This window comes from Pseudoliparis swirei, chromosome 2, assembly GCF_029220125.1.
Source record: "Pseudoliparis swirei isolate HS2019 ecotype Mariana Trench chromosome 2, NWPU_hadal_v1, whole genome shotgun sequence".
In the NCBI taxonomy this organism is placed as follows: domain Eukaryota; kingdom Metazoa; phylum Chordata; class Actinopteri; order Perciformes; family Liparidae; genus Pseudoliparis; species Pseudoliparis swirei.
The window spans coordinates 15959945-15972712 of NC_079389.1; the positions used below are offsets into that span (position 1 = coordinate 15959945).

The window sequence follows — 12768 nt, forward strand, 5'->3', positions numbered from 1 at the left end:
TGGCCCCACCAAACTGTAAAATGGGCTTTTTCCTAGAATTATGCCTTTGATTTGTATCCACTGAAGGCTATTAAATCCTTGAATAGGGAAGAAAAGAGGAGCAGAACATGAGAGAGGGAGAGAGAGAGAGGGGGAAAAAACAGACACTCATAAAGAGAAAGCATATTAAAACAATAACAGAAGCCTGTGCTGTGTAAGTATGATGAGACAATAATGTCAGACAACCGGTCACACAGTATTAACCTCAAAAGTGCACAAACTGGTCAGCACGCGACTTGATTACATAAAACATGTCAGAGTTTAAATTGTGTTCGGTCACTAAACGCACGTGTTATTGCTGAAATAAAAGAAGTGTTTAGTTGGAAAAGAGAAACACTCGGCATAATGGTTGCTGTGGGATTTTGTTTCTTGCCAAAGAGGCCGTCACACATTATGGTGATAATTGCAATGGGGATACCTATCACTTCCTCTGAAAATGCTCGATAAAATATGCAAATATTGTTAGGTCCGGTTTGTTCTCCAGCTTTAAAATAAATTACAAATTATTTAATTTACATACATTTTTATGCTTAACTGTGACTGCATTTAACGAAACAACAGGGGTCATGTGTCCCCAACAAATAAATAAAACTCCTTTCTATAACCAAGCAGGACTTTATTCAATTTTGTCAACACCTCGGGTATTACATCAACATGTTGAGCCATTTCTCATGACTGTGAACTAATGTGTTTCCAATAGTTGAACCCACCCTATCCTGGATTGACCTTTACTTGATCATTTTCTACCATTGATTGGCCACCTTCTACTGCATGAAGTTTAAATTACACCTAATTACTGCTGCACACCTGAAACATAAGGACTCCACACACATACGCCCCCACTCAATAACAGACACAGATGGTTGCAGACCTTCACAGTCACACAGATTTTGAATCTTTTGGATGAAGCTTTTCTATTTGAATTTAACTTCACTCAGGTCAAGGCACTCTAAATATTTCATACATATTTTCCCAATTTGGCTTTGCGGCTAAGAGTCATCTCGCAGAAGAAGAAAAAGTCCCTGGTCTCTTTTGTGTGAAGTTTGAATGCTTTTCATATTTCCAAGTGGTTCAGGTTTCCTGCCAAGGCCCAATACATGCAAATCTGGAGAAGTGGAGACCCAAAAGTGCCCCTAAGTGTGAATGATAGTGTGAATGAGGGTGCGAATGAGAGTGTGTGTTAGGCTGTGACAGACCGCGATATCTCCATATGCTTCTCTGCCTTTTGCTTCGTGCATGCTGGTATAATCTGTTATTCTTTAGACGTCACATTATGAGGAATCCAGTCGTAAATAACAATTGAGTAAATAAAAAAATAGATCTATTTTTAATTCATAAAAGACATTTATGAAATAGTAACTTAAACATTAATTGATTCATAACTTGCTAAATACAGCTGGGATGAGCATTATATATTGACAAGCATTTTTAGAGCTATTCAGAGGTTCTAAAGCTCCGTTTTAGTTTAATATCTGGAAACAAACGCTATAATGCTTTAACTATCACAGAATTAATAAGAATTAGGAAGTCTCATAGAAAAGTGTTCATTTGGCATTCGATAGGAGTGAATGAGGTCTGGCATGATGTCTTCAAGGGAAGACACCCTAAGGAAATCATTTTTTTTTGCTCCAAGTTTTCTGAAATGTCATGTTTAAATATGCAAATGAGGAATAATCATAATAAATATTTGCTCATGTGCATTCATTTCCATATCGGAATTTAACTCACACTGAGGTGGTTTTGGTTGAACAGAGTACACTGGCAACTAGCGTTTTTATTTCTTCACAGGCTGGCATTGTATGGACTTCATTGCCGGTACTGGGCTTGCAGTGTAGGCGGGGGGGGGGGATATGCAATCTCACTAAGTTTAAATATTCCTCTGATGTTTTTTTCTTAGAACAGGGCTGTTTCGGGAACAAGTGGCCCTTGTCAGGCAAAGAGCAGTGGGAGATACCTGTGACAGCAGACCAAGTGCTTAATCTGTGGTCTCTGCTACAGAGCAGTGAGGCAAATCACTGAAGCGAGAGGGGAGCGACTGCACGCATCTCAAATCAGCCGACACGAGAAATGGAACAGGAGAAAACCACGTAGCATGAGTCCTGGAGCACTGCTCTAATCGTATCAAAGACTACAAACAAACATGGGTGAACTGTGATTGATGGGAACGCAGTTAATAGGACTCCAACGCAGAGCGAAAGGGGGTGAAGGGGCGCGGGGGGAGGGGGATCAATAGCAGCTCGGAAGCATGTTAGGGAACAATTCTGAATCAGATTGATGACATATGATGATGTATTTGGCAATCTAATTTTAAAACAAAGTAACTATGTGATAGTGCCGCCACAAGACTGAATTCAATCCTCGTGGGCCCAAAGTATCACAGCTGTTGAGAGAGAATTGTGTGTCTGCCGCATGCAGGTGTAAGTAGGGGCAGCAGTGCGGTTTCATCTTTGATTTCCAATTCATGCACTATGCCATGTAAGTGCATTCAATTATTTATCCACAGTGGCAATCTCACAAATATTTTAGGACCAAAACAAATCTTTTAAAGCACTGTCAGACTTGGACATGGACTTTTGCTGGCTCTTCCAACTTGAAAATTGAAAAAATCCGACGAGAAGATATTCTTAGAGCAGCCCAGAGCAGTTGACAATAAACTGGCTGCACATTTGATGTAGACACTCGTTGCTTTGCACACAGGCGTGAAAATGATGCCAAGGATTTCACTTTATATCCTCCATCTAGCTGGACCGGGCTACAGTGAGCTTTGCCAGGGAAGCCAGGCATGACACACACAGGGCACACACACACAGTCCAGTTTAGAAAAACCTGGTTTGTGTGTGTGTCCATGGTCTACTCTTCATAATAAAAATAATAATAATAATCGATATAATGTTTGTGTAAGAGAAGGTCTGACCAAGAAACCTTTAATGATCTATGCCTCTTGTAAATACTGCACACCATCCACCGCCCTGCATCTTCATTACATTCTCTTTATTTGTCTCCTGGTTAATAGCAGAACTATTTTACAGGTCTTTAAAAGGCAATGGCTTGTGAGCCACCAAAACAAATCAGGCACAAAAGAAAATATCTTCCATTCTGTAGTTTAATGGTTACCGGGTAAGTATTTATTTATGTCTGAATCCACACAGGAAAATTATAGATTAGTACAATTAGGACATTAAAATGAAACACCTCAATGTCTCAAAATGTCTTAATTGCCCAGTGTGCCAATTTTTCTTTTAAGAAGGACACAGCGTCGCATCACTAACGGGCCTGAGGTTTGTCTGCAGAACGAGGCGTGTTGGGGGATGGATGAATCCCTCCCCTGTTCTGGTTTTCTGGGCCAAGTCTGCATGATGGAGCTCTGAGCCTTCGGTCTGTGCCAGGTGGCAGCTGGGAGAGAGAGTCCCCAGCCAGGCTTCAGCAGCCCTCACTCTGCTCCTCTGGCCACCACTGTTGCCACTCGGGGCTCGACACCAGCACTTCTGACCTGCAGATAGGTCATGGTCTGCCTGCGCTAGCCAGTTTGTCCGAGCAGTTGCCTTTTGTGGATCTGGTCAGCCGACAATGTCAGGTGTGTCCCAGTATTTAGCATTTTATTAAACCCTTTTTTTCCGCAGAAACTTTAATCACAAAGTAGGCCTGCGACACAGCAGAGCATCCATCTACAGACTGTTCACCTGAATTAAATTCTGCTGTGTCTTGTGTGGACACTCGAAGGAAATGTTCTCCCTGCACAAGCAATGAATCAAATCTTAAAGTATTAATCAGCGGGAGGCTTGTTTTTGGGGCTGGGCCATGGGCTCAGTGCATACAACCTCATACATTAACCAGGGGATCTCCATATTGCCAATGTAATATGTGGATGCCAGTGTGCCAAGAAGTATAACAGCTTCTTCAAACAACAGCGAACAAACTCTGCAAGCACGGTGACATGCTCCTGCGAGAGATGGGTACTTCTAGGAAAAGGAGAGCCCCTAAACTCTTATTTAATCAACAGTATGTTTCATCGAGTTCACTTGAACACTAATATAACACGTTCTGTGTCATGCTTTTCTGTCTGGTGACTTCAATAAAGTACAGAACAATGGAAACGCAACACCAACTAAATGACTTATGTCAGCCAACTGCATGCCAACCGGTCTGCTTATCAATCAAAGGAGCTCTGTCCTTTTTGCAAGGATAGGCGGAAGAGCCAGTTAAATGTGAGTTTAATGCTCCTGCTCCCTCGCTCTATATATATATATATATGTATAAATACATATATATATATATATATTTGAACAGTGCTCTACACAACTTCTTCCCATGGCCACACAAACTCTGCGAGAAAAAGCTCCTGTTATCAAAGTATTGGGGTGAACTTTTGAAGAGCCAACTGGTCAAAAGCTAAATAAACAAATCAAAGGCTACAGTTTCAGTTCCTCAAGGCCACTTCAGACAGAATGGAGGAACAAGGTGGGAGCCAAAGTGCAATCCACAAGGATCCACTGCTGCCGCTTTGGACGCTGATGCATGCAGAGCACACAACATTATGCACTGGCCATCTCTTCGGGGTACTGCCTCCATCCACCGAGCACTTCACCCGTTCACCCCACTCCCAAGAATATGCCTTACTTTTCACATCTAGGTGCATACTAACTAACTGTACCTTTACTTGCCAGGCAGTCCATGGTGAAACTCACCTCTGTGACATAGAAATGATGCAGTGAAAGACGTCGTTTCATCGTTTGAATTTGTGTTTCAGCAGATGGTCTTGCTTGTGCATAGGTTGTTTCTTTATCTTTCTCATATTCACCATTACATCACCCTTACATTGAATGTTATGATGTATTATATTTTACCCATCACCCACTAATAATCTCATACTCATCTCGGCTTGTGAACGGAGCGGTTTATCTCGCCACCGTCCTTATGAGCCCCAATTGCATTAGCATATTTAGTATAAAACAGTTATGCTTTCCTCAATTAATAATCTATCTACACTTTTTTTTATCAAGCAGTCATTTCAGTACACAGCTGAGCCTGGCTCCTGAAATATGGGGTTGCTATGAAGAAAAGACTTGTTGATTCATTACTTTATCATTTTAAATTTTGTAACATTTCGTAAAAATCTAATACGAAACCCCATGCCACCCACATAATTAGGTCTGCCCAGAAGATCCAAACAAATCTATCATGTGGGTCAAAAATGTAACTCCTCCTGCTATTGGTAATCAATGCCACAAGTCAATTTACAGCCAATGGCTTTCACAACCCGAGCCAACCCATTACGGATTCAATTGTAACCAATTAGAACTGTGAAAGGTGATATAAAAAAGGTGACACGATCAAAATGGCTTCGTTCGATAGCGAGAGTTCGCCCGGCACACTGCATAGCGTAATGAAACGAGTGGGGGCCGGTCACAGCTGCCTCTTGGAGCTCGAGGCCATACTTTACCTCTGCCCTAAGATGTATGGAAGAGCTCAGGGACAGCAACACTTAGCTGACATCACCACATAGGTGTGTCAGCTGTCCTAATGTCTTCTCATAGGTTGTAGAAGACTGAATACGTTCTTACAGAAATGCTGTCTCAGCACTTTGCTCACAGAAACCTCAGGTCACCATGATGGCTCGCATGATGTTTGAAGTACTTCTTTGGGCAATGAAACTAAACAATGAGGTTTTATGAAAGTGCTTTGTGTACAAACTACTGCTGACCTTCGCAACAAGCTACCGGCTGACAGGCTGCTAAGACGACTCGTCTGGAACAAAAGAAAGTCGGAGATCAATAGTCAACAAGAAGCCCTTGAACTACAGAAAACGGGATATGAATGCCAACAACAACACCAGCCGGGGCCCACTACAATTTTACCGGGTGAGTGCGAGCCACCTTCCGTCCTGAGGATCACCTATTGCTGAGCTGTACACTTTCAGAACATAATGCGGACAGAAAATTGAGCTCCAAAGGAGACCTCGCAGTGGGCGGGCTTATTTTGTGTTAATATTTTCCAGAAAAAGACATGAAACGGCTATGAAAACAGAAATCAGTCCAACCTTTGAAGGTTAACCGTTAGTCACTGTCCAGCAGCTTTCTTATAAAGATGATATCCTGATCCTCATACAACACCAAGTCATTGGAGGCTAAATTTCACAGGAAGGCCTCAGGATCATCAAGAACAGTATGCATTCATGGTTTTGTGTTGCCAAAGAGAAGTGATTTACATAATCTCCATTTCATTGCAATCTATCACGTCCAACTGCAATTTAGTCACCAATTTCCTGCTTCCAAGCCATCTATTAAATGCGTACGGATACAATGGTGACATTAAGTAGACTGAACATTTATTTAACTCAGCAGCACCAAGGAAGCAGAGTTATAGATCGTCATTGTGCAGATGTCAGAGATTATTAATGCCTAAATCCCTGGATCGTGGCATGGTGCCCCTCGCTGTAACACCAACACGCTGGCTTTGATTACACTGATTCAGTGGAATAATAACATAGTTTAACTTCCAAACAGGAGAGACTGAATAGAGCTGTCATGGTTTGATTCTAAAATGGTAAAATCGATAGATATGTGTCCCTCGATTTTGGAGTTAAAAGCAGAATCTGTGATTCTCACAGTATTTTTTTCTCTCCAACCCCGACTACTGAGGGGATAAGAAACAAAACCCTACCTTCAAAGACAACAGCTTACCGGTGGCCTGCAGCTGCACATTTTTAGACACAATTGCTGCGGCCGGACTCGGAGATGATGGAAAAACAATCGTCCTGTCAGTCATAGGTGAGGGAACATTTGCTTTCCCCCTGAGGGATATGTAAAAAACACTCACGCTCCGTTGACAGAAAACTACAGTTTGTGGGCTGCGACCAATGGAGCCCCCAGCAAATGAAACAGCACTGTGTCAACGGTTTTCAGATTTCCGGTGCAGTTGTGTTTCTATACTTAAAATATATTGCATGTGTCTCCACAGCTTTGGAAGGTGAATGCAGCTTCCCGTTTTAAAGAAGAATTTTAAAACATAAAGGACAGCTATCAAGGCATGAAACCAATAAGCTGTTGATCTTATCGAATCAAGACTCCATCTTCTAACTGAGGCATAGTTCAATTGTTACCCCCACTCAGATTAAATATGTGACACTATCATGGTGTATATAATAAGGGACATTTGTCAAAATCCTTTTTGTGTTAGTTAGTTGTGTTACTGTCGGTATGTGCACTTTTAGTTGTAGTTAGTTTTTAAGCCCATTTTACATTGGATTAAAAGGCACACTGACATATACAACATATGTTTAAGTAATATTCCAGTGTGTAGAAAACCATCAATTATGATTTTGTGTTCTTCCATTTATCCGCTGAATTATTTTAACTTTGTACACACCACATAGAAGAAGGAAATAAAAGTGACGGCCTGAGGCTTTTTTCCAAGTAACTGGCTGACATTAAGTGGGACACTGATGCACTTCCATAAGGTTTGAGGACTCACAAGAGACGGCTTTTAAAAAGAATGGTCAAAAATGAAGCAGCACATACTGAAGTGTCCTCTTCTCCACAGAGTGTTTATTGTAAAATGACCAAAAGGGATCAACTTATTCTTTTCTGCAAAGGAAACCCAATACACCGCAGACACTGGCTTTAGTGAGCTGAAGGATAACAAGTCTCACAGTATCTTGCTTGTTAACGTAATGTTTGCAGTCTGGAGATGATGATGATGATGATGGTGATGATGATGATGATGGTGATGTTGATGAATCAAATTCATTCCACCAGCTCATTGTGTAATATACCGCACAACATGGGGGGTCACTACAACAAGGGGTCACCAACAAGGTATTTAAGAGCTAAACTGCCAGCAAGTCAGAGCCACAAACACACAACAAATACCAGGAGAGCATCATTTCTGCTCCAACAGAGCCACACAATGCTGTACCAAAGACACGATCAACATGCCAAAGAGGGAGGCTTGTTTCTCGCAGAAAGGCACGACTACCTTTAAAAGCAGAGACCACCCAACAATCTAACATGTTCAGCTTTTTCTTACATTGAAAATAGTCTAATACATTATGTGTTTTATTTTCTCCATTCATTCAGAAGTGAAGTCTTAATTACGGAGGGTCAGACAAAACTAAATATTGTGTTAGTCTCATTAAAATAAGATAATATGACAAAAGATTTATATAATGTTCAAGATCATCCAGGTAACACAATGAACAAATCAGTGTTTTTACTGGCAGATCTCAACAGAGCACATTAAGATCTACACTTCGATGATATCACATAATTCTCTCTGCTAGATTTATATGCTATGATCCTAAAATGTTGCGTCCATATCTTGTATGTTGCATGAATGCGAATTTGAAAACAATATCCGAAACAAGTACTGACTATTTATCTGCAATTTGTACTGGCTTTTGCACACATACAGGTATACGTACACGGTACACCTCTCTGATACTATCTCACTGTCTCATTTAATTAGCTTCCAAAGGCGGCCTCCCCTGCATAAGTGAATGCACCAATCTGTGTCTTCCACTACACTATCATCTTTTAGATGGGGTATACATTGCAAACAACCTTGAGCTGTTTGTGCTAGGTGATGTTTATCTGGTACCGAGGTCACGTAAGATCAAGGGTGTATATATATATATGTATATATATATATGTATATATATATGTGTAAATATATATATATGTATATATATACACACATATATATATACATATGTATATATACATATATATACATATATATATATACTGTATAATAAACAGGAAGCCGTCTGTTGTATCTAAACTTCTCAAGTCTTTGTATCATATCAGCAGTGTGCTATAATGCCAGCCTGGCCAGGTCAGCCTGTTCAACGTCAGATGGACACAAGTGATTAGGAGTGGGACACCTTGGTGGAATCTCGAAGAAACATTGCCATTCTACGTATGTGCTGGAAAAGCTTCAAATTCACACAGAGAAAACCATGGGCTCACTCATTGGCATTCAATGTACCAACGGCGCTACCACAAAGCTAATTAATTTGGGATTAATTAGGCTAACAACCAACTTTGGTGTTGGAAGAAATAAGAAACGCTATTACCATTAGTGTCCATTTAGACACAGCTACGAGAGCTTTCATTTATTCCCGATGCAAATGCAGAGGAGCAGGACGGCATCGTTTTACAGAGGAATGAAAGATGCAGGTCCCGACCGTACTCTCAGATCTGCGTCTGTGTGTCTGGATATATCTCAGTTTAACTGTTCTCAGTCAAAATATCCTCCTTCCAGCCCGGAGGAGACAATCCAATTGGCACGTACTTCTTTACTTTGATTCAAGATAGATTAATAAAGCTCAGTGCTGCAGTGCTGACAAACACAAACTCCAGAAATCTTTTTAAAATTCAGGTGGGTGTTTTCTCCCTCCCACCCCACACTCCAGAGCAGGAGACAAATTCAGCTTTTCATTTTTGTTTGCACAGAGACAGGTAAACAGTGTTTTTCTTGCCTACAATGATTGCCGGGCAGACTCAAAGTCCCTATTTTCCACGCTGTGTAGGGGGGATATTTAGTTATTGCTATGCTGGAGAAAGAAGAAGTGAAGGAACTGAGGCCTCGAGGCCAGCAATCAATGGCTATGTTTCACTGTGCATTTTTTAATTGCTTCATGTGACTGCTACTATTCCGACACTATACAGTAAGTACAGTATGAAGAGTGCCCATAATTCAGCATGTCTAACCTCAAATGGCAACTTGGTAAAATGAAATGTAAAGCCAGTGTCAAATTTGAAAAGACAAAACTATTTCAGCAAGAAATCCCATTTCCATCAGAATTAAGTATGTGATTATTTGCTCTTTTGTGAATCCACATGGTTATAAAACTTCATGGTACTTTTTAAGCCGTAGCTTTCCTGCGAATGTGGAAGATGTAGACTACCTCAACCGAAGATGTGCTTGAAATAAAATAGAGTAATCGGTGAAGTGAGTCCTTGCACCCCACATGACACCGAGAGGAAGACTGCCCATTGTGGTACTCAGTGTGAGACAGCACTCAGCATGCTTCTGTCATTTTGACTGACAGCCAATCTGTCACAATGAGATTGTGACATAATTCAGATTAAATAGAGTCGGTCGGTGAGTTTCTCACATCACTGTGGTACACGGCACTGCACATGCAGAGTTGAGCGTGCAGAACTATTCCTATCAACTCCATCCGATGTCGTGATGATCGGTAGAGACAAGAGCTGCACGAAACACACTTTGGCACAGGGATGATGTTCACCTGCTGCCCCGGAGGATGTGCCGCTGCTGCGCGCACGCAGTCCCGATATATTCAACCTCAACAATGTTCCTGAAAATGCAGAAAGGCGAAAGCTCCGCTGAACGCTCAGGGCAAGTTCAATAATTTTACAATAACAGGTGATGCCGTTGTTTGAGGCTCACGGGATGACACGCATTGCAACGCAACGTTTGAACATACTGGATGACAATAGGCAATGCAGACTTCCAGCGCGTCAGCCAACACGAGACTAGAAAAAGAACAACTGGCTATTGTAGATGATCAACTCTTTGTCATTCATGAATTGTGGCTGTGGAACAACAGTTTTTATAACCAGCAGCCGCACACCATTTGGCGCCCGGAACAAAACGAGACCGCTCTAAGACGGCCCGCGGTGCCAAGTTTCACCGGACTGCGCAGCCCCGACGGCCCCGATTCTTCCTTACCTCTGTCCTCGCCCGACACTGCCGAGGGCTCGGCGCACGGAAATAATCCCGAGAATAGGGCTAGAAGGGCGAGTATAAAAAACTCGGACATGTTTTCGGAGAGCGGGCTATAAAGAGCCACGGTGATGCTCCCGGTCCTGCTCTTGCTCCCGGTCCGGGTCCAGTCGCCCCCTCCACCACCACCCGGGGATGTCGAGCGCCGTTCTTCGGTGATGTCCAGCGGAACTAGTGCGCAGAACAGTGCAGCCGCGCTCCCTCCGCTCCGCCACACATGCACACTGCCGCTCCAAACAGCGAACCGACGCACCGGAGACGGCAGGGGAATCAGAGCCAGAGACTCAGGGACCAGGCGGGGTGGGAGGGTAGGAGGCTACGGAATGAGTACGTTTCCTGTCTTTTCTGAATGATTTAATGCCGTCAAGGTGGCGCAGCTCGTCTGAAATTCATCATAGCCTATTGGTTAACCGTGCAGTGGGTGTCAGTCTGAGGTGGTTCTGGGGATGAGGGGTGGGGGGGGGGGGGTCTTTTATAAAAGATGAAAAGTCAGAGAATGTAGGATGAGATTTGTATGAGTAGCATCTCGCCGTTGGGTTCAGTCGTCTGTATACTTGACTAGACCGTATCCTATGGAATTAACTTGCACCCTATAGCCTAAGCCTATGTTTTATGAAAAAGCAAAGTGTTAAAAGAATGAGCTGTAGATTAACAGTTAAGGAAACCTCAAACTGTCAACCTCAGGACGACACAGAACACTGGTGTCATTTAGCATTGATGGGAACATTTAAATCCGGATCTCTTGACAACAATATAAGACCATGTGATGCTGTGGTCAGCAGGGCTTCTTTGGCTTATAATGCATCAGCAATTCATTGAGTGACAGTTTCTGCTTTGTAGTCCTGTGGCCTTATGTGGCCACGACAAGTCGGAAAAGACAGGTGTTTGTGTTGCCTTTGTAAGGATGCTTCTTTTTAACAGGAGAAAAAAAATAGAAGCTCAATAAGAAAAAACAAGTTGTGGATGTGGACATCTCTTTGATCAACTGTCTCAGTCAAATTCAGCAACAGAGACACGTTGAGCTAGCTGTCAGGTTAATGATGAACATATTGCAACAAGTATGCATTGAGTACATATAGAGGCGCAAACAAATGTGTCTTGATAACAAAGGTTCACCAACACTGCTGAAAGAATATTAGGATATTTTTGTCTCAAATACACAGACTCTAAAATGATCGCAGAGTTGAATAAAGAGTTTTTGATAATTTGATTTTAAGAAGGTCAAATCTATTTTGGAGCTGTTAGTAATTTATTGCAGCTTAAGCTTCCATGTCTTCCAACTGCAATGAGCCGTTAACCACATTTTCACACACATGCCCTTCATAGAAACAGAAGTTGACAAAACCTCAATGTCTGTTGAGCGGTTCTGAAGGTCTTGTGAGAAACTATGCTGACAGGCATGAAGAGACACGGGTTGATTGTCAAAAAGAAGATTTTATTAACCCCAAATTGAAGGAAAGTATTTCCAAAATATGCAACAACACCTCTGTGCTCATAACATAAGACAACTAAACAGAAATCCCCCTGACCTTAACAGCCTACACCGACCTAACAAAAAGAAAACGCAACTAAGCCTAAAGGGATGATAACAAATGACTGATCAGACCATTCAGGATTTTAAAAAGATAACAACATTAAGTCCTGAACTACATCTATCAGTAAACCATATAATAACAAAAGCACCAAAAGCAGATGTGGTGGGCAATTGGCGAAATATGATTAGCCTATTGCTGTCGCAATAGCAGTACCCTCGGCAGAAGTTAAATAAATGTCCATGCTCCAAATCTAAACTAATGAAGCTTACTGAAACAAAAGCTAAGCTATCAATGCTCTGTTTGCTGATGTGTGAGGTCAAAAGGTCAACACACTTAATGAGGTCATTTAAATCAGCTGTGTGTCGCAATCATATCCGGATCTTCACCAGTGGATGGAGTTTACTGGAACAGCCAGTAAAGAGACTTGAGATGATAGTTTTGTCGA

At 41.9% G+C, this 12768-nt stretch overlaps 1 protein-coding gene across 1 annotated transcript in view; it reads right to left on the reverse strand.

Moving 5' to 3' along the window:
* The window catches only part of lrp1bb (low density lipoprotein receptor-related protein 1Bb), a 237367-nt gene extending 226542 nt beyond the window's left edge, over positions 1-10825 (reverse strand). The window contains exon 1 of the mRNA XM_056434519.1: positions 10735-10825. Within this exon, the coding sequence (XP_056290494.1) occupies positions 10735-10825 (91 nt within the window). The remainder of the gene's footprint in view (positions 1-10734) is intronic.
* Positions 10826-12768: the final 1943 nt, after the last annotated feature.